A 23,319-nucleotide genomic window follows, 5' to 3' on the forward strand; every position below is an offset into this window, starting at 1 on the left:
GACAAAGTCCATGACCAACCAACACTATCTCTATATACAATCCCTTACTCCGATTCTCATTCAACTAAAACCAAACTAACGAAACAATCTTATTTAAAAGCTTATATTTTTTTTTGTGTGAATTTAATTCCATAAAGAAAGATGTCTGGAAAAGGAGAAGGTCCGGCAATCGGAATCGATCTCGGAACAACACCATCTTACGTCACCATGGCGTATGGCAGCATGATCGGGTGGAGATAATCGCGAATGATCAGGGTAACAGAACGACACCATCTTACGTCGCTTTTACGGATAAGAACGGTTGATTGGAGATGCTGCTAAGAACCAGGTCGCCATGAACCCCATCAACACTGTTTTTGGTAATGCCCTATTCCTCTCTCTGTTTTTTTTTTAAACATAAATTCTTGGAACCAAAAGACCCCTAATTGTGTGTTATCTTGCCGTATTTAAGTAGTTTAAAGGGTTGGGAATTATTATCTTTTGTGAATTATTCGATGTATAATTTAGAGTAGAGTGTTTGTTGAGTTGGAATTTTAGAACATTGTATGTAGTGATTTGGTGGAGATTGATGAAAATGCTAAATATTGGGTTTCAGGCTCATATTGACATTCTACGTATAATCAACACATTGTGGTCTCCCCCTAAGACCGGGATTTCTAAGATAAAAATGTGTTAAGTCGGTATTTTAGGACATTGTATTTAGTGATTTGGTGTCAAGGTGTAGTATCATGAAATTGAGTACAGAATACGGGTTAATATCATATTATTATATCAATGGGTTATTGATGATTAATAATAGGCTTAGTTATTGATATGGTTAATAGGAAACTTTATGTTGATTTTACTTATTTTTTATGAAATGGGTTTATCAGATATAAGATCAAGGATATGTTTTTATGATGCTTTTGAATGACTTTTAATTGGATTATTATTGATCATATATTGCAGATGCCAAGCGTTTAATTGGAAGGAGAATCTCTGACCCATCGGTGCAGAGTGACATGAAACACTGGCCATTCAAAGTCGTTCCTGGTCCTGCCGACAAACCCATGATTGCGGTCTCCTACAAAAATGAAGAGAAGCAATTCTCTGCTGAAGAAATCTCATCCATGGTCTTAACCAAGATGAAGGAAATTGCCGAGGCTAACCTTGGAACCACTGTCAAAAACGCAGTGGTTACTGTCCCTGCCTATTTTAATGACTCGCAGCGTCAAGCCACCAAAGATGCTGGTGTCATCTCTGGTCTTAATGTTATGAGAATCATCAACGAGCCGACTGCAGCTGCCATTGCTTATGGGTTGGATAAGAAGGCTTCTAGTGTTGGGGAGAAGAATGTGTTGATTTTTGACCTGGGTGGTGGCACTTTTGATGTGTCTCTGCTCACCATCGAAGAGGGTATTTTTGAGGTGAAGTCGACTGCTGGAGATACCCATTTGGGTGGTGAAGATTTTGATAACAGGATGGTTAATCACTTTGTTCAGGAGTTTAAAAGAAAAAACAAGAAGGATATTAGCGGAAATCCAAGAGCTTTGAGGAGGTTGAGAACTGCCTGTGAAAGGGCAAAGAGGACCCTTTCATCAGCTGCTCAAACCACCATAGAAATTGATTCTCTGTATGAAGGAATTGATTTCTACTCGACGATTACTCGTGCAAGATTCGAGGAATTGAACATGGATCTGTTTAGAAAATGTATGGAGCCGGTTGAGAAGTGTTTGAGAGATGCCAAGATGGACAAGAACAGTGTTCATGATGTGGTCCTTGTTGGTGACTCTACTCGAATTCCAAAAGTGCAACAATTATTGCAAGATTTTTTCAACGGAAAGAGTTGTGCAAGAGCATCAACCCTGATGAAGCAGTGGCTTATGGTGCGGCTGTTCAAGCTGCTATTTTGAGTGGCGAGGGGAACCAAAAAGTGCAAGATTTGCTTTTACTGGATGTGACACCTCTGTCTTTGGGACTGGAAACCACTGGTGGTGTGATGACGTTTTTGATTCCAAGAAACACCACCATTCCCACCAAGAAAGAGCAGGTGTTTTCAACTTACTCTGATAATCAACCGGGGGTCTTGATCTAGGTTTACGAGGGTGAAAGAACACGAACCAAAGATAACAATCTGTTGGGCAAATTTGAGCTATCTGGAATCCCACCGGCTCCTCGTGGTGTTCCACAGATTACCGTCTGTTTTGACATTGACGCTAATGGGATCTTGAACGTGTCGGCCAAGGACAAGACAACTGGGCAGAAGAACAAGATCACAATTACAAATGACAAAGGGCGTTTGTCAAAGGAGGACGTAGAGAAAATGGTGCAGGAGGCTGAGAAATACAAGGCAGAGGATGAAGAAGTGAAGAAAAAGGTTGAAGCCAAGAATGGCTTGGAGAACTATGCATATAACATGCGTAATACCATCAAAGACGACAAGATCAGCTCACAGCTTCCTGCAGATGATAAGAAGAAGGTGGAGGATGCAGTGGAGGAGGCAATCCAGTGGCTGGACGGGAACCAGTTGGCAGAGGTTGAAGAGTTTGAAGACAAGATGAAGGAGTTGGAAGGTGTTTGCAACCCGATCATTGCTCGAATGTACCAAGGTGGTGCTGGTGGACCGGATATGGGCGGTATGGATGCTGACGGGCCTTCAGCCAACGGATCAAGCGGAGGTGCTGGGCCAAAGATTGAAGAAGTGGATTAAGATTTTTAGATAGGGGATGTTGGATGTGGAATCTGTGAAGGGGATTTTTAGATTGAAATATTATTTTTTGCATTGTAGATGTTTTCACAGTTTTGACTTTCAATGGTTTTTTTTATTAAGTGAATTCTAATTTACATAGCTCTCATGGTAATCTTTCTGATTATGCACTTGGTCTTGACATGTGAATGTGCCTAGAGGTGATCCCCAAACATTATGTGAAAGTCCAACTGTTCAATGTGACAGTCATATATCCATCTGTGACCAAAACCCATGAAGTCTATAATCGGACAGAGATACTCCAATTTTACGAGTTTCTTTTTCTTTTTATACAGACTCGTTACCAATTTCACATGAGACCAGTCTTTTAATTTTTTCCGAATATTGTTGCACAAATGCATTCTTCACACAAATCGGATCATCCAACCTACTCCATAAACTTTAATCCGTTTTTCTGGACATATTAACATAAGAATGAAAGAAATTTGTGTTTTCAACAATTCAACGGCTTCCACACACCATTTGGCCTCATATTTTTGTTGGACAAGGCTTCAACTCTTTCAGTCTCCAAGATTTCATGCAAAGTTTCCGCTCTTTTTTCTAGCTGTAGAATTGTCATGAGTCCCATCATCCAACTGTTTATCCAATACTACCGTCTTAGTTTGAAGGCTCGCTAACCTGGTTTTATCATTAATATTCCGCTTCCAACTCTTAATCTCAGCTTTCAAGTGTTTCAACCTATTCCGAATGTGAGAAATAGGACAACCAGGTAAGGTACTTTGACGCTATCCAACACTGAGCAACCCATTTCACACTCGTTCTTTACACCCATTTTCTCAAAGAGTTAGAATTACATGGGAATTCTAATCCCATGGTGTTGCCCAACATTAATCTTATGATTAATTGTGTAAAGCACTAAATAAAAGAACACAAGATATACCTTAGTTAGAGATTAAGAACAATAGTGCAATAATCTAAAACTCTAAGAGTATGACGCGATTAAGATGAGAAGAAGGGCTTAATGAATTGCCAAAATTGCATTCCAACCTGGAAACAACGTTGTAAGAAAAAACAAATAGTTTTATGTTAATATGTCTAAAACTTTGATGCTAACACATGATATGCTTACTGCTTAGTAGTTAAGATTTTCATAGGAAAAATAACAATAATTTCATTCAATTTCTTTTTGAATCTTAATCATTGGTCATATCAGTAACATATTCTTTTAAATATATCAAATACACTACCATATAGTAAATAGAATATAACGGAAGTTTTTATCGAGGTCATGTCACAGGGAAGGACCAAATCATCGTATAAAGTACATGTATAAGATTTAACAAAACATTAAGGTCGATTTATGACTAGTTGTCAAATTCGTATAAGTTACGAGTCGACTCTTACCCATCGATTTAAAACAAAGTCTAAACCAAGAGACTCTGAATAACTTGACTTTGCTCCAGAGTTGTTCGAATCGATACAAGTCACTTTCCGAATCGATGTGATTCACTTCGAGTCGCAATTGAGAAATTTTGTTATTTCTGTTTTTTATTTCTTTCAAACATAACTCTTTTAAAGGAAGCTGATAAATTTCAACAAAGATCATACATCTACAAAAACTTAATTTTTATTTGACTATCATATCCTTTTAATATTTTACATTTTATACCTTTTGATTTTACTTCGTTCTTTTTAACAAAAACAGTTTGATTAATAATCCTTTTTCCTCACTACATGTAGCATGATTTTATGCACACTAAATGTAGCATGATTCTATGTATTGCACGTCAATACATATATGACTAAGAAGTTAACGTACGTATAAATGGTGCTCGTGGTCCAGTTTTTACAAAAACTCATGCCAAACCAATATTTTCGATTTCTAACATATATTAAACCAAATTAGATCAAGTGTGTTGTTTAACTGGACCAAACCAAGCCATGAAAGTCAGTCCAGTTTCATCGGTTCGACGGTTTCGAATTCCTCATATTTCTTTTTTCCTTCTCCAAATAATTTATGGCGTATAAATTCTTTTTCTTTCTTTTATCACAAAAACTAGATTATTTTCTCGCGTAATACGCGGGTTAAAAATATTATATTTTTATAATAACATAATTAGTAGTTATAAATAAATAAATTAAAATATGGTGATCTTTGTATTTTAGAAATGTTTTGTATCAAAGATGGTTAATAAAATATGTATCTTGTATGTTATATCTTTGTATTGTGACCGTGTAAAGTTAAACATAGACACTACCAACTAAAAACTGATGATAAATTTAGTTGAAAATCATTTTTATTGTACACAGTTCGTAACATAAGTTTGTTATATTTTTTTATAACTACGGTTAATATTAAATACAAATTAAACAAAATTATCAAAAAAACATCTCATATTTTATTTATAATATTTAATAAGGATTCGAGCCACTAATCGACTAACATTCCGTTTTATAAATAAAAACTTTAATCTCACGTACATTTTTGTTTTTAAGACTTTAAATTAAATATATAATATACCTCTCATTCCCTTAATATGTTTGATGTTAAATAAAAGATCATTAATTATCATTTTTTTCTTTCTGGAAATAAGACTTAAATCCATGACCATATAATTATTTAATTTAATTATTTAAACTAATATTTTATATTTTTTTATAATAATTTTTTTTATATAGTTATAATATAAATCTTTATCTTTAGTTCTATATAAAGCAAATTCTCTCTCTCCTTTCAATTGTTTTTTGTTGAATACTTAATATACTTTTAAGGAAATTTATTTACACTATCTACCCTTACTTTTTAATTTATTACACAATCTCTTTTATATGAATTAGTTGTAATATATTAAAAACAAATATACTCATAAATATGTTTATTTTGATACCATATGATCGAACTTATAAAAAAAATTAATCATTTTAAGCATCTTATTATGCCCTTATATAATGCGTTATCATTGTGTTAGCACCAACATTTTGACATATAAATACAGAGTTATTTTGATATTAATTAAACATTGTTTTATATATTTCAAAATAAAAACAACACTAAAGAACTTGTGAACCAGATCAAAATCGAATTGCCTCATATAACCAAGACGTATAACAATGACGATGAAAAAAACGAAAAGTTTATTTGTAACACAATGATTGCTTTTATTATTTATAGGAAGTAAAATGCCATTTAGTATAATATTTAATAAAGTTAAAAATGGAAAATGATGTAAGAAAACTCATCCAAAGGCTACAAACCGAAGTTGTTTCTCATCTAATGGTTATGGTTTATTCAAAAATGATTTAAAGACTCTTTTTTATTATTATTTGGAGATAGAGGTAAGAAACATTATGATCTTAGTATTAATAAAAAACATTGATGTTTTTTATAAAAAAAAAAGTTAGATATAGATTGTATTTTATACTTGCAAAATATTAAATATTAAAGGTGATTGTGGACTCAAGACTTAAATAGAATATGTTATTGTTAAATTGAATATCCTCCGGTAACTTTGATATATATGTGAATTATATATATATATATATATATATATATATATATATATATATAAAACATCAATGTTTTTTATTAATATATATATATATATATATACAGTATACATAGGGAAAAGATAATTTGAGACCAACTAAAAAAAGTCCAAAAAGGGACCATTGATTTTCGTAAGTTACACACCACCATCATGATCGTTTTGTAAAAACACTAAGACTTTCCAGCGACGGGCCCACAGAAAAATCATGTGTAAGTTAATTTACACATGTGTAAGGTACACATGTGTAAGTACTTACACATGTGTAACTTAACTTACACATGTTTTTTTGGTGGGCCCGTCGCCAGAAAGTCTTAGTGTTTTTACAAAAAAGTGTTGTATATCGTAGTAGATGATGATGGTGTACAAAAATCAATGGTCCCAGTTGGTCCTAAAATAAGAGGTGGTCTCAAAATATTTCACCCCTAGTATACATATATTCAAATATCTAAATGTTCATCATGTGTGACCTCTTAGGCTCTTATGTATACGATAATATAGTTTTTGTGTTATGGCATTCACACTAAGGGGTTAGGTGTGGTAAAACAAGTATTAAGGTAAAACAAGTAATACAAGATCTTGACCCTTAAATCATGGTTAAATTGATGCATGAAGATTCACCAAACAATTGATGCAAAATGATTTCATGATGCACGGTAATCTTCAGTGAAGAATGTTTTATATGTTTTACTTTAATACTTGTTTTATTTTACCTAAAACCTACACACTAATTCAATAGATTTGAAACGATCTTATTATTATTATAAAAATAGATATCTATATATTATCTAAGGAAAATAATTAATCAACCTAATTTGTATCCCTAAAATCAACCTAACAACTTAAGAATTTGCCATGTGGATTCCACTAATTCTTTTTCTTAATCTTGCCCCCTGATTTTTCCGCATGTAACTATCCTATAATTAGGTTGGTTATTAGGCGTACCAATTAGATTGATTTATCATTATGCATCATCTAATATCCTGACTTATATTCGAGTCATTAATAAAAAATGGAAAATGATTAATCTTCCTAACCAAATAGCCTAATAATCTTCCTAATCATAAGATGATGATACGTGGAAAAATCAGGAGGCAAGATTAGAAAAGAGAATTAGTGGATAACATATTTCACTTTCTTAATATATTAGAGTGATTGTTTAGTTAGGAGGATTTATTATTTTCGAAAAAAAATTAGGTTGAAACGAGTGGACTATGGGTGGAAAAAACAAAAAGTAGAATTAGTGTGTCATCAAGTAATTTCTTTTAAAAAAATTAAGTGATTAAGTAACCAGGAGCGTAAACCGACCTCCTTATTTCTTAACCAAATTTGAGACGTAGTCCAAGAACCATATATAATCCCATTACTCCGATTATTATCATTCAATTAAAAACAATCAAACCAACAATCTTATTCAAAAAGCTTAAGACATACTCGTGTGTCGGCGTTTGGCAGCATGATCGGGTGGAGATTATCACTAATGATCAGGGTAACAGAACGACACCGTCTTACGTTGCTTTTACTGATACAGAACGTCTGATTGGAGATGCTGCCAAGAATCAGGTCGCCTTGAATCCCATCAACACTGTTTTCGGTAAAAAGTAGTTTGAATTTCAAGGGTTACTTTTATGATATTATCGAGTTTATTTTTAGGATTCATTATCTTTTTTGAAATTAGTTATTGGGAAGAAGATGAATATATTTAATGTAGAACATAGTGTCTGCTAAGTTGGTAGTATTTTAAAACATTGTATCTATTGATGTAATTGAGATCTATTAGTTATACTCAAAATCGGGTTTGGGCTCATGTTAACATAGTTACATTCACATCTCCTAATAGTAGGAGGTCGGGTTTACAGAGTAATAAAATAGTTAGTGATGAATGTTGATATTATTATTAATTTAATTGGGTTTATCAGTTGTAAGCATAAAGATATGTTTTTTTAATCATACTTTTGAATGACTTTTCTAATTGGATTATTGTTCATATTTTGTAGATGCTAAGCGTTTAATAGGAAGGAGGCTCTCTGACCCATCGGTGCAGAGTGACATGAATCACTGGCCATTTAAAGTCGTCGCAGGCCCTGCAGACAAACCCATGATTGCAGTCTCCTACAGATATGAGGAGAAACAATTCTCCGCTGAAGAAATCTCGTCCATGGTCTTAAACAAGATGAAAGAAATTGCCGAGGCTTACCTTGGAACCACCGTCAAAAACGCGGTGGTCACTGTCCCCGTCTACTTCAATGACTCGCAGCGTCAAGCCACCAAGGACGCTGGTGTCATCTCTGGTCTTAATGTCATGAGAATCATCAATGAGCTGACTGCAGCCGCCATTGCTTATGGGTTGGGCAACAAGGCTTCTAGTGCTGGGGAGAAGAATGTGTTGATTTTTGACCTGGGTGGTGGTACTTTTGATGTGTCTTTACTCACCATTGATGAGGGTATCTTTGAAGTGAAGTCGACTGCTGGAGATACGCATTTGGGAGGTGAAGATTTTAATAACAGGATGGTTAATCATTTTGTTGAGGGACGCCAAGATGGATAAGAGCAATGTTCATGATGTGGTTCTTGTTGGTGGCTCTACCCGCATTCCCAAAGTACAACAACTATTGCAAGATTTCTTCAACGGGAAAGAGTTATGCAAGAGAATCAACCCTGATCGATGAAGCAGTGGCGTATGGTGCAGCCGTCCAAGCTGCCATCTCGACCGGTAAGGGGAACCAAAAAGTGCAAGATTTGCTCTTGCTGGATGTGACACCTCTGTCCCTGGGATTGAAAACTGTTGGTGATGTGATGACAGTTTTGATACCAAGAAAGAGCAGGTGCTTACAACTTACTCTGATAATCAACCAAGGGTTACGATCCATGTTTACGAGGGTGAAAGAACACGAACCAAAGACAACAATCTGCTGGGCAAGTTTGAGCTATCTGGAATCCCACCGGCTCCTCGTGGTGTTCCACGGATCACTATCTGTTTTGACATTGACGCTAATGGGATCTTGAACGTGTCGGCCGAGGACAAGACAACTGGGCAGAAGAACAATATCACGATTACAAATGACAAAGGGCGTCTATCAAAGGAGGAGATAGAGAAGATGGTGCAGGAGGCCAAGAAATACAAGGCAGAGGATGAAGAGTTGAAGAAAAAGGTTAAAGCCAAGATTGCCTTGGAGAACTTTGTATATAACATGCGTAATACCATCAATGACGACAAGATCAGCTCAAAGTTGCCTGCAGATGATAAGAAGAAGGTGGAGAATGCGGTCAAGGAGGCAATCCAATGGCTAGACGGGAACCGTTGGCAGAGGTTGGAGAATTTGAGGACAAGATGAAGGAATTGGAAGGTGTTTTCCACCCCATCATCACTAGAATGCACCAAAGGTGGGGCTGGCAGTCCAGATCTGGGCGGTATGGATGGGGACGGGCCTTCAGCCAATGGTGCAAGCGGAGGTGCTGGGCCAAAGATTGAAGTGGATTAAATACTTTTAGATACAGGATGTCGGATGCTGGTTTTGTGAGGGTTGGGGCGTTGAACTCTTAATTTTTGCCTAGTAGACGGTTGATTTTATGATTTGGTATGTAATCAACTGTTTTGATCACGTGTTATCGTAGTTTTTTGGATATTTTTTCCTTATCGTATGTGATCAACTGTTCTGATCATGTTTTGTCGTAGTTTTTTGGTCAATTACTATCATACTATATTGGTAGGCATCATATATGAATTCTTGTAACCTGTTTGTTTTGTTGCAAAGGTCTGGTGTACCGTCTACGTATTACAAATGATTTATTTTATACTCGTATATGATAATGAACCATCTTAGTCAACAGAGAGTTCATTTCACTGGATTCTTGAAGCAAAATATACATATTAAACTTAGTGATTTTCCTTTGTTATCTGATACTAAAGCATGCCTCGCAGTTATCACCAATTTTGTATCTATTCTCTTAAGCATCACACCAACTCTGTATCTATCTCTTAAGCATCTCCCATGTCAATTAGACATCCTTGTATCAGCATGTTGGTATATCTTCATGTACAGTCTTGGAGCAACTCATCACATACAACTTTTTATTTGTAATGTAACATACACGATGCATGATATTATATATATATATATATATATATATATATATATAATATATATATATGGTAACACTCCGGTGAGAATAGTCTTAAAATAAGCCTAACATTATTGAACCCAAATATGAGCTGTCAAAATGATGTCATAATAAAACTTTGGCAAATATAGGTAACATAAAATTGATGTTTTATAATTCAAATACCAAGCGTCTTATTATAATAAGGGAAAATTACTACTATAACAGTCAAATTTGAAGGTGTATGTTTAAATATAAAAACCTATAAAAAAAAATTACTACAATGATCATGAATTTCTTACTATCTAATTACAATAGTAGGATTTGATACTAGCTAATCAAATGATGACACATGTTTTTTGGTGGGCAGCCTTTTTATTTGACACTGATTTTTGGTATGCAGTAACATATTGTCCTTTACCATTTGGAAACAATTGGCATGTCGCATTGGTAAACAAAATTGGCAAAGGTGTACAGATGGCAACTACGTACAATCCGCAAGGATTGGCATGCGGGTTTTTTTACTTATAGTTATGGGTTGACTTACAAATTTTCGCATCCAGGGGCTGCTGGGCCCAATTTTATGAGAGGCCCATAAATGGGAGACCCAATTTAGTGGTCTTTAAGTTTTATGTTTTAAGCCCAGCAAAATTTACTAGCAAAAGATCAATGGAACGAGAGTTTGAGATCCAGCCAGATGACACATTCTTTTTTTGCATTAATAGCACAACAAAATACTAAAAGCACTGCCACAATATTTTTTGCATTCAGTCTTCAATTCGTCATTCCAGGTGTGTTTCTTCGATATTGAAGTGACGCAAAAAATGATTACTTTCGCCATTTTTTCCCATATAAATTGTTATCACACTTTTGATCTATTGTTGAATATATTATATTTAATTTATGATTTTAAGAGCCATTTTTTCTTCTTTCAACCTATCTCACAGACTGCCCGGCAACCATCCTTGTTTTTTTTTTGTCATCTTTTAACAATTAAGTTAACCACCCCTTCACCCTAACTTCAAAGTTTTGAGTTAATATGCGACTAATATTACCTGTTATGATTGGAAAAGAAATCAACAAATAATAAATGTCCTAATTAAACTTGAAATGTTGTTTAACTACTTCTAACTTAGAAAAACTAGTGTGCTATTATTATTATGACATATGTCACTTATGTTCTTTCATTTGCTTATCTACTAAACCTTAAATTCTTCCCTAGTAGTTGCCAGTACTTAAGGTTGATAAACCACTCACCCCTATCCTGCATTCTAAACAACCATTAAAAGCTAGTCTTTATACGCATAAGCATATGATATTTTTATATTAATGTTATTATATATATATATAAGCCTCTCAAAGTTCGCTATATATAGTTCAAAATCCTTTGTGCATTTTCATTCAAGTTAATCAAGTTCATTTATCTCTACCTCTCAAAGACTCCTGGGTATAGTATTCTTTAGTTGATCGCTACGATTCTACCATGGCTACCACTAGCTACACTTACCTTCTAGTCCTTGCAGTGTTTTGTGTTATGAACAACGAAATGTGTTATGCTTCGCGTAATTTGTTGCAAGCAACTCCAACATTACCACAACCACAAATACCAAATTTACCAACAATGCCGCAACCACAGATGCCCACACTACCAACATTGCCACAACCACAGATGCCCACCATCCCATCATTGCCACAACCACAAATGCCCACCATCCCGACTCTCCCTAACATGCCCACGCTTTCTATACCTCCATTGCCTTCTATGCCGACAATGCCTACCATCCCAAACATTCCAACAACTCTTCCTAATATCCCTTTCTTTGCTCCACCACCTTCCAACAAGTAGATATTGGACACTAAACAATCAAAAATGCTTCTTGTTATGAGGGTCTTTTGGTGTAATCATCTTATGAGATTGGTAGCATACAATAAAATTAGGAAGTTTCTCATTATTTGTTTTTTTTTTTCTCATTATCTGTTGTTCTTCTTTGTATACTCTGAGTGGTTTGATGTATATTGAATATTATGGTAATATATATCTTTATATTAAGTTGTGTTTATTACTTTATTATATAAGTTGAGCAATGCAGCTATTTATATGATAACATACTACAACCAAGTTTTCCTTTTCTTTTAACATCAGGGTAATATATTAATGCTACAACCACGGTATGATCCCATGTCTTCTCATTGATACTAAAGAGTTGAAGTGTTTTTGACTTTTTTTCCTTTTTAAATAATCAGGTCTCTAGACTAAAGCTTCATGATTAGCCCTGATCTCCATAGACTCCAAAAACAATTCAATAATGTAATAAAGCAAAAACCATACCGTGATCAGTCTGCCCAAAGACTGAATTGTGATCTGCATTGAGAATACATGAGATAAGTTTAGCTCTAATCGCCAATAGACCCCATTTAAATAAGACTACCTATAAAGAAGTCAAATTATTACAAGTCATATATTCAATCTTACTTTCTACACTAATATTTAATAGTGTATCTTCAAATTAAGTATTTCCCAACTTTCTATTTTAATCATCTAGCTACTGATTGAATGCTTAAACTACACCAAACGCTGGACTAAAACAACCCTTCTGGACCAGTGCTGGTAGCATTGTGATTTTTGGAACCACTGCACTAGTGGCTTCAAGTGATCAACCGGCGATTATAAGCTGATCCTTGGCTAGTTGGCTATAAAAATGAGAACTGGTGAAACAGATTTCATGCACCTAAACCATGTGAAGTACATTGAGCCCGAACTAACTGCGCCAAAACTGAGTTGCGCCTCCCCTGGAGAATACCAAGACCACCATATATGTTTCTCTTTGTTCCGTTTTTTCATATCATCCTCATTAAGGGAACCATTCATGACAGATGTAAAAAAAGATTATGAAGTAAGGTCATTTTGGTTATACCTTTTTCTGATGAAGTGAGCTTACTCTGCTAGGAGATAACCATTGACACTACAGCATATAAATTAACCAGGGGAAGCTCTGCTCCACCTCTTTAAGCCCCACACACTATATACGCTAATTGCGTAAAGCATTAAGGCTATCCACATAAGAGGTCAATTCACATAAGAGACAATATATAGAGAACTCAGAGACAATATATAGAGAACTCAATCAGAAAGAAAATCAACAAGGCTAACAATCAATTTACATAAACTTGCCACCATGTTCATTTTATTCGAAAAACTTCATAGCACCATAAAAGTAAAAGTAACAAAATCACAGCAGAAGTTGGCTACTACCTAAACTACATCACAAACACACAACAAAACTACAACCCACTTTTAACAAACCTTTTCAACCCCCATAGCAAAAGAACCACCCTCAAAGCTACTAGCAATCACCTTAGTCCACTTCTTCAATCTTTGGCCCTGAGCCACCAGCAGAAGGGCCATCGTCATCCATGCCGCCTCCCATATCTGGACCACCAGCCCCGCCCTGATACATTCGGGCAATGATTGGATTGCATATACCTTCAAGCTCCTTCATTTTGTCTTCAAACTCTTCAACCTCGGCCAACTGGTTTCCATCCAACCACTGGATCGCTTCCTCAACCGCATCCTCAACTTTCTTCTTGTCATCTGCCGGCAGTTTTGAGCTGATCTTGTCATCCTTGATAGTGTTCCTCATATTATACGCGTAGTTCTCCAACGCGTTCTTGGCCTCCACTTTCTTCTTGTGTTCCTCATCCTCTGCTTTGTATTTCTCCGCCTCTTGCACCATCTTCTCAATCTCTTCCTTGGATAGCCTGCCCTTGTCATTTGTAATGGTGATTTTGTTCTTTTGTCCGGTGGTCTTGTCCTCAGCAGACACATTTAAAATACCATTAGCATCAATGTCAAAACACACAGTGATCTGTGGAACACCACGAGGAGCTGGTGGGATTCCAGATAGCTCAAACTTCCCCAAGAGATTGTTATCCTTGGTTCTTGTTCTTTCACCTTCATAAACCTGGATCAAAACCCCCGGTTGATTATCAGAGTAGGTCGAAAACACTTGCTCTTTCTTGGTTGGAATCGTGGTGTTCCTCGGTATCAAGACCGTCATGACACCACCTGCAGTCTCCAACCCAAGAGACAAAGGCGTCACATCGAGTAAAAGCAAATCTTGAACTTTCTGGTTCCCTTCACCACTTAGAATTGCAGCTTGAACCGCCGCACCATACGCCACTGCTTCATCAGGGTTGATGCTCTTGCACAACTCTTTCCCGTTGAAAAAATCTTGCAACAATTGTTGAACTTTTGGAATTCGAGTAGAGCCACCAACAAGGACCACATCATGAACACTGTTCTTGTCCATCTTGGCATCTCTCAAACACTTCTCAACCGGCTCCATACATTTTCTAAACAGATCCATGTTCAATTCCTCGAATCTTGCACGAGTAATCGTCGAGTAGAAATCAATTCCTTCATACAAAGAATCAATTTCAATGGTGGTTTGAGCAGTTGATGAAAGGGTCCTCTTCGCCCTTTCACAGGCAGTTCTCAACCTTCTCAAAGCTCTTGGATTTCCACTTATATCCTTCTTGTTTTTCCTCTTAAACTCCTGAACAAAGTGATTAACCATCCTATTATCAAAATCTTCACCACCCAAATGCGTATCTCCAGCAGTCGACTTCACTTCAAAAATACCCTCTTCAATGGTAAGCAGAGACACATCAAAAGTGCCACCACCCAAGTCAAAAATCAACACATTTTTCTCACCAACACTAGAAGCCTTCTTGTCAAGCCCATAAGCAATGGCAGCTGCAGTCGGCTCGTTGATGATTCTCATGACATTGAGACCAGAAATGACACCGGCGTCCTTGGTAGCTTGACGCTGCGAGTCGTTGAAGTAGGCAGGGACGGTGACCACCGCGTTTTTGATGGTGGTTCCAAGGTAAGCCTCGGCAATTTCCTTCATTTTGTTTAAGACCATGGACGAGATTTCTTCAGCTGAGAACTGCTTTTCTTCATTTTTATGTGAGACAACAATCATGGGTTTGTCTGCAGGGCCGGCAATAACTTTGAATGGCCAGTGCTTCATGTCACTCTGCACCGATGGATCAGAGTATCGCCTTCCAATTAGACGCTTAGCATCTGCAAATATTCACATAATACGAATTATTCAATTAATCATGAAATAAATTATCAGAAAGGAAATATGTATAACATGCCTTTTGAATTATTTGAGCACAAAAGCCCCAAAATTATAAGCCAAAAGTATCTATATCTATACCCACTCATAAAGCATTTAAACTATTTTATTTTTAAAAATCACTTATAATTCAAGATAAGAAGAAATTACACATGCATTCTAAAAATTGATTGTGGACTGTTTTACCATTAATATTAATTTATAAATATCAATTTAAAAATACTAACTCTTTGATTTAAAATAAATAAGTAATCATTAAAGAAATTTCATAACTAGTTTGTAATGCAATTAGTTTAAACTTTAACAAATTAGAATTACATTAAAATTATACAAATTTCACTTCTACCAATTGTTACATGTTGTTTAATTATCATGCTAGTACTATATAATTTCTATGTGCAACTCCAAACCCCAATAAATTTATTCACTTTATTCTAGACTTCCAATCTAAAAAGTTCCATACATATATATATAAGCTTGAAATTATTCTATAATCTACATACATATATTTTTTGTCACCTAAAATACCCTAACTAAAAATCACAACAAAACAATACATTATCAATATTATTATTATTCCAATTTCAACATAACAACCAAGCATTAATTAATATAAATAATTAATTAATTAATTATTCAAGACATGAAAAAAAAACAGAGACATACCGAAAACAGTGTTGGTAGGGTTCATGGCGACCTGATTTTTAGCAGCATCTCCAATCAACCTTTCTGTATCAGTAAAAGCAACATAAGACGGTGTCGTTCTGTTACCCTGATCATTAGCTATTATCTCCACCCGATCATGCTGCCATACGCCGACACACGAGTATGTCGTTCCGAGATCAATTCCGATCGCCGGTCCTTCGCCTTTTCCAGACATGTTTTCAAATCAAATAAAAATACAGAGATTTTAAACTGAATTTAATTTGTGTGCGGAAAATAATAAATGTGTTCGTAGTAGGCTGTTTGATTAATTGATTTTTTTTGATGATGAAAAAAGGGTTGGGGTAAGCAGGGCGGTTTTATAAAGGTAGAGGATTTCTTCATTCCAGAAGGTTCTGGCCTGTTAGTATGAGGCAATTGTCAAGTCTTTGAGTATGGAACGTACTAGACATGTCTTTCTTTTTCTTTCTTTTCTTTTTATTTGTTTTTTCACATTTTATTTTGGTTTTTTTTTAAGGTTTTCTCTTTTTTCACCTCCGTGTTTGTTCCAGACTCTTCCCGCTCCCATTTTTTTAGTAATTTATTTAAATAGTACGAGTATTTGTTGATATAACCTTTTAATCGGTTTGTCTTAATATATTTTAAGTTTTAAAATAACACAAATTGATATATAGTACCCAGTTAAATATCATAATATCAAATATACCCAAGCTAAATATTAAAACTTTTATTTTTATCCATTTCACTAAAAAAAAAAAAGCTAATAAAGATAACTTTACACAATTAAATTTCCACCTTGCCCTTGATATACTATTTAAAAGTCCCCAAAATTTATAACCGAATACCAAATTGAAATCTCTACCTATGCCGAAGTGTTACTGCAATTTGCATATCATGTAGTCGTCCACTCTGTTTTCTTCTTCATTTGTATTTTCTATTCCTTTCCACATGAAACATATAACCCATGGACAGTACCACATGGGGCAAAGGGAATTGCCCCCTCAAAATTTAGATTTTGTAAATTTTTCATCGATTTTAAAAAAATTCTTATAAGTTTTTAACATTTTAACCTCTTTTATATTTATATTTTACGGATTTTTTAATTTTGACCCCTCTGAGATTTTTTACTGGTACATATAACCCATAAAATGTTTTACTGAGTCATTTGAATATGTCATTTTAAACTAACATGAATGTATCGAATTCTTTGATTTCCCCTAAAGCAACTATGACTTTACATATAATCATATGTAAGATTTATTAATCTTAGTTCTGTACTATCATAAAAGCATGGCAATTAGGTAAATATATACGAGTATATAAATAAGGATCACTCCAAGACAAATCAACAACATAAACAAGTTTCATAAAAAAGGAAATTGATATTCTCACCTTAAAATGCCTTTATCTTGTTAGAGAGAATCAGATCAACATATTGATCTGGGAAGTTATCATCAGGTTATATAGTTTCCCTAATTCACTACTACAGTCCTACGCAATCATGGGCTCGTTGGAAGGAAAAATGACGGGATTATATACCTCCTAAACAAAAGAGGGTATAATGGGCATTCAATTTTTAATTTATAATAATTAAGATTTATGAGGTTTTATTTAATATAAGAATGAGCTAAATGGGTGCCTATGATAGATTAATTGTTTAAGTTGGACATGTGTGATATTATGTTATTCAATTGGGTAAATATGTGATTGTAAAAGTTAGTAAGACTAACCCTGTGTTTTTGAGTTTATATGTAAAGGAAGGGAAAAGAAGAGAAGAGGAATGAATGGAAGAGAAGGGGTGAAGTTTCTTTCCTTCCAAATCATCCCAAAAGTGGGAGGAAAATATCTTTAACAAATTCTATAGAATTCTCCTTCCAAATTTTTTCCCTTCTTTTCTCTTCTTCCCTTAAATAAAACTCAAGAACCCAAATATTTTTAAAATCCTTTACAATCTTTTCCTTTCCTTTTAAAATAAAACTCAAGAACATACCCTAAATGGTATGAGGCATCTTGGAGAAGATTGTAAAGGGAGGTTCTTAAAAAAAGTGTGGTAAACGGCATCTTGACACCATAAGGTATCTCTTGCCATGTGTAAAGACCAAATGATTAATGTTTTTTATTTTAGTATTTTACTTATATATTTAAAACTAAATATACATAAATAACTATAACTTAATTTCAATTACATAAAAACTATGACATAATTTTTAAAAACTACTCGTACTAAAATACATAAAGTAAAGATATCATATATAAATATACACCTTTGAATAAAATAAATAAAGATAACAATAAAATCCATTACAAAATAAAGAAAAGATAAAAGGAAAACTCAAAGGGGCAAAGGGCTATATACAAAAAGTTTTAGGGGTTAAAGGTGAAAAAAAGCAAAATTTAAAGGACCGCATACAAAAATTTAGTTGTCTTCTTCATCTACAATTTGCAGATCGATGGTACAGTTATACATATTAACATATATATACCTTTGCATGAAAAAAAAGGCAAGAGGAAAACTCAATCTTATCCCTACCTCTCTTCTCTCCCACCTTTGAATTTCGGAAGGCACAAAAAACAAGTGCAATTTTCGGGCGTTTGTTTTGGTCCGTCGACCACCTTTTGACCAGCCGAAATGCGACATCGGGATGATGTGCACAGCGTTCAGGTTGCATTTCGCAGCCGAAACGCCCCTAAAACACTTCACACCGTATGGTCTAAGGGGAAATATGATAAAATCCCTTTTATTATTATTATATATATTTATTATGAGAGATGATATTAGTGCCACATATCTTAATTAATCTACCACATTTAGGCATTATTTACTTGTACAGTTTGTTGTGATACTTGTACAGTGTGGTAAATCTATCAAAATCCATGGTACATTTATCATCACCCATTTATTATTACTAGCTAATCAACCCGGGTTAACTGATAAACGTTTTGTTAAAAATTGAATTAAACCCGGGTAGCTTTAAAATATGTTGTCATATTAAAATATCTAATAACAATGTTAAATAAGATGAAAAGTTGTGATAAATTATTATGTAAAAAATGAAATTAAACGGAAACAATAATTGTGTTGTAACAATCGTGATTCTTGACTCTTTGAGTTCGTGTACATTTTGACTAAGTATTTTGTTAATCAATATATGTTCAAGTGCAATTTGTGGTTTAATTGGGTTCAATGTGTTCAAAAAGGTCATTTATCATTTATTTGAGACTAATGTGCTAGTCGAGATCATTGTTAGTGCTAATCGACTATTATATTTTAGATGATATCTAAATTAGCTAGGAAACATGATATGGATCCTCCATGAGTTATACCCAACTTATGACCCACCCAACAAAACCCCACCTTATCCTTTTCCCACCACCCATTTCTCCCATCCATCCATTTCACTTTCCTTATCTCTTTCTCTCTATATTCTCTTGTAAGAACACACACACACACACACACACACACACACACACACACACACACTTACGTTCACTCTCTCTCTCTCTAAAATTCTTACATCAAAATAATTGTTTCAAGCAAGATTTGTGTTAGAGTTATCATTTATATCATTGATGTGTGAAAATTTAGTTAAATTAAAATCCTTAAAAATACTCCGAATCGAATACCACACACAATCGGGCAGTGGACCCGTTCGTATGCAATATAGATTAAAGTAAGTAAAGGTTCGTTCCACGGAGACTACAAAGAGCTAGCGAGTTTTAAGTTAATAAAAAGAGTTTGGTTTTTAAAGATACCACGTCATCTTGATTTTATATTAAAAGTTAGTTGATTGAAAGAGTTAGAAATTCCTAAGAATTTATTGAAAAGAAAATTGTTTTATATCAAATAGGATGAGAAGATCATCCACTTCAACTCCATGACACACATTATTTAGGTTGCACTTAAATGAAGAACCAATTCGAATATGTTGATTAATAACCGAGAGCTAAACAAAGACTCACCCCGTACCCGTCAAGTTCGTTACTTTATTCAATTCCCTTAATTAACTAGTTCCATTACTAAGACCAGTACCCCAAGACGCCTTTCATAACTTTCCTAGTCAACTAATTGTTTTGGTTATTTAGATAACAATTGTGTCTCTTGATTGTACCCAACCATTAACCCGTTAACTCTTATTAACTATTAATTACTTTCTACCGTACCCGTCATAGAAACAATCGCTTCTAACCAAGCAATCAAAATAACTTTTACACAGCCTAGTTACCACTAAGATCATGCAAAAACTATCCGCAATTAAGAGTTAAATAATAAAGAATTAATAAGCTAAGATTAGGACACAACGTTAAATCAAATCAACTTGAATTTAAAAGATTATGCAACCATTATTCAATGTATCACTTCATCTCAGTGGATGACGAATTATTTAGCTACTCATAATCATAAACAAAGCACAAAAAGTAAAAATATAGAAGAACATATTGTACCAATGTGTAGAAAACAAGTAAACGCTAAAAAAATCAATAACCGAATGCCTTGAAGCTCACGAACAACCCTTGGACCTTGATATTTGAAAAAGCTACTGAGAATAGCCCCAAAGAACCCTAAAATCGACTAAAGGTGATTGTATATCGAATGGGAGGGTTATGGTCTTGTATATATAGAGTTTACAAAAAGTCTTCACAAACCGACCTATAGGTGCGACGCACCAAGCTTCAGGTGCGGCGCACCTAGCCTTGTTTCCAAAAATATTCCTGCCCGATATGCGACGCACCACAGGGTTGGTGCGCCGCACCTCCCTGCTTTCTAACATCTTCCAACTTTCTGAGAAGAAAATGCTCCGCACCAATCTTCCAGGTGCGACGCACTTGCTCTGTTTTCAGCCAAAACTTGTAGTTTTCATTCCGTTTTCACTCGTATGTGTCCATGAACCTTCCTACTGCATCTTCTAGTCATCCGAAAGTTGTTTCTAACCATTTCTCCTTTTCTAAGCCTGCAACCACTAACAATACCATTAAAGCATCGAATATATATATAATTTGCTCATAATTAAGCTCAAAACGACTTAGAAACGATATGGATTATGCATATAAATGGACATATCAATCATCATCTTCATATCATATCAAAAATTTGGGCAATTTCAAGTACAAGAACTTCTCATCTAGCAAATTTTCGGATTTGAGTCTTAAGTGGAAGATTTGGTAAGTAATTTCTAACTCAAAATCATCATTTAATGTTATTAATCTTGATTATGGTCAACCCAAGTACTTTTGGGTCAAAATGGGTTCTTGGAGTCAAAATTAGGTTATTGAATGAAATTGGGTATAAATTGGTCTTAGTCTCTTAGATTGTGAAATGAAAGAGTTTTTCATGATGGGTTTTTGTCCAAAATGTGTTGGTAACATGATTATTGGCTTCCAAAATGGTCAAAATGATTTTTGAGTCGAATTAGGGTTTCCTAGGGTTTTTATTTGGGTCAAGAACGATTTAGACAAGATTAGATGTTATAGATTGAGTTTGTGTCGTGGGTTATGTTCAATTATGCTTGGAAACGAGTTTATAAGTGTCTTATAATTGATTTTGAAGTCAAAATGAAGCTTGGGTGCAATTTGGGTCGAATTTGGGCAGGTTTTAATGATCGTTAATTCCGAGGACTGTTCTTGACAACAGTTCAAAACCAAGAAGAACAAATTAGAACCAAGATCTGTTAGTTTTTAACGTCCGTTAGTTACAGTTAGAACCAAGATGAACTAAAAGTCCGTTAGTTTTTAACGCCCGTTAGTCACAGTTAGAACCAAGATGAACTAAAGGTCTGTTAGTTTTAATGCCCGTTAGTTAGAGTTAGAACCAAGATGAACAAATCAGAACAAAGATGAACTAAAAGTCCGTTAGTTTTTAACACCCGTTAGATACATTTTAGAACCAAGACGGACTATTTAAAAACCATATGTAAGGTCTTGATTTGTAAGCATGTTATGTACATTGGTAGGTGGTGGACGCGAAGTGAACGTTGAACAACTATAACCCGATCATAAATCAATATTTACTATTTTGCCGATCAAGGTGAGTTTCGTAGCTCCCTACTCAATTGAGATTCAGGCTGAAAAGTGTACAACTTTTGCGCGTTGACTTGTTTAAGTGTGCAATTATACGTTTTCCTTGATTTATGACATAGTTCAATTGTGCATACGCTTGATTTTCTTGATTGATGACATGACTTGATTGGGCATATGTTTGAGTGTCTTGGGTGATGACATTATGGAGGGCAAGAGGATAATTGAGGGACAGTGTGTGCATGCGTGAAAACATAGGACTTGTTAGGATACTTGTTGATATCATTATTACTTGTTCTTGCTTACTTGCGTACTTTAAATACCTTGATATGTAGCTCATTATGTGAATACACGTGTGAGGGTCATTGATGGACAAGGTTGTTATGGAGACATTAATTGATTTATGGATTTACATGTTGTGTGACGGTTTTGTATATGTGCAATTATGTGATTTGCTGTATGGTTATTGTATATGTATGTTGAGTTGTTATAGGTTAGTTGTGTATATATGGAGGACGGTAATGCCTTTGAAAGGTTGGAGATGTGGTGGGAAGGTTGCGGGTGACCCTATATATAAGCATCAAAGGCCTTTCAAAAGTAGTATCGTACGAAGTATATACACATGGTGTTTTTGGTTATGTGTAGACATTGATCGTCATGGATGAACAACTTATGTGCAATTGAGTACAATGAGGTGCATGATGTGCAATACAAACGGGTACTTTAAGTACTTGATGACATTTTACAGGTGTACTTGAGGACATTATGGACGACATGGGGACATTAAGAGACATTGGGTACAAGTGTGCAAATCTTAGATCATGTTTGGTGTTAATTTTGTATTGGTTGACATTGGTATGTGTTCTTGTTCATTCTTTCCTAAGAACTCACCAACCTACTATTGACCTTGTTTAGTACACTTTTCAGGTTACCAAGAGAATCCAAGAGGTGTCGGATGATTGATGCTTGTACTAGGACTTGGGCTTGGACTTACATGGATCCAGGGTTCATTTGCCCCCTTATTTTGCATTATGTGTTACGTATTTGTTTGTTAATGTTGGATTTACCGAATCCTTTTTATTCATATAGTTCATGTTCTACGATAATCCTATGCATACGCTATATCTTTTCGATAATATTTCGAACCTAACTCGGGGTGTTACAT

General features: G+C 34.8%; 3 protein-coding genes and 2 pseudogenes across 3 annotated transcripts; 4 read left to right on the forward strand and 1 right to left on the reverse strand.

The window, feature by feature from the left end:
- On the forward strand, positions 1-2,805 carry LOC122590994 (annotated as a pseudogene).
- Positions 2,303-2,689, forward strand: LOC122590866 (heat shock cognate 70 kDa protein-like). The gene has a single exon (XM_043763043.1). The coding sequence runs from the start codon at positions 2,303-2,305 to the stop codon at positions 2,687-2,689; it is 387 nt and encodes a 128-aa protein (XP_043618978.1).
- A 4,834-nt stretch (positions 2,806-7,639) lies between the features above and the next one.
- Positions 7,640-9,745, forward strand: LOC122590995 (annotated as a pseudogene).
- Positions 9,746-11,815: 2,070 nt separating this feature from the next.
- LOC122590867 (protein PELPK1-like) lies at positions 11,816-12,178 on the forward strand. Its single transcript, XM_043763044.1, has one exon. It carries the CDS (start codon positions 11,816-11,818, stop codon positions 12,176-12,178), a length of 363 nt encoding a protein of 120 aa, XP_043618979.1.
- Positions 12,179-13,553: 1,375 nt separating this feature from the next.
- LOC122590993 (heat shock cognate 70 kDa protein 2-like) lies at positions 13,554-16,477 on the reverse strand. The gene is made up of 2 exons (XM_043763173.1): positions 16,146-16,477; positions 13,554-15,421 (listed from the first exon to the last, which is right to left on the reverse strand). The coding sequence occupies exons 1-2, from the start codon at positions 16,357-16,359 to the stop codon at positions 13,689-13,691; spliced, it is 1,947 nt and encodes a 648-aa protein (XP_043619108.1). The 5' UTR covers positions 16,360-16,477; the 3' UTR covers positions 13,554-13,688.
- Between the last annotated feature and the right edge of the window lie 6,842 nt (positions 16,478-23,319).

Source organism: Erigeron canadensis, chromosome 3 (assembly GCF_010389155.1).
Source record: "Erigeron canadensis isolate Cc75 chromosome 3, C_canadensis_v1, whole genome shotgun sequence".
Taxonomy (NCBI): Eukaryota; Viridiplantae; Streptophyta; class Magnoliopsida; order Asterales; family Asteraceae; genus Erigeron; species Erigeron canadensis.

What these genes read in the sequence shown, in the direction of transcription:
- LOC122590866 (XM_043763043.1), top strand. Translation starts at nt 2,303, where the DNA reads ATGGTGCAGGAGGCTGAGAAATACAAGGCAGAGGATGAAGAAGTGAAG.
- LOC122590867 (XM_043763044.1), top strand. Translation starts at nt 11,816, where the DNA reads ATGGCTACCACTAGCTACACTTACCTTCTAGTCCTTGCAGTGTTTTGT.
- LOC122590993 (XM_043763173.1), bottom strand. Translation starts at nt 16,359, where the DNA reads ATGTCTGGAAAAGGCGAAGGACCGGCGATCGGAATTGATCTCGGAACG. An exon ending in CCCTACCAACACTGTTTTCG is followed by an intron (nt 15,422 to 16,145) that starts GTATGTCTCTGT and finishes GAATATTTGCAG; the next exon opens with ATGCTAAGCGTCTAATTGGA.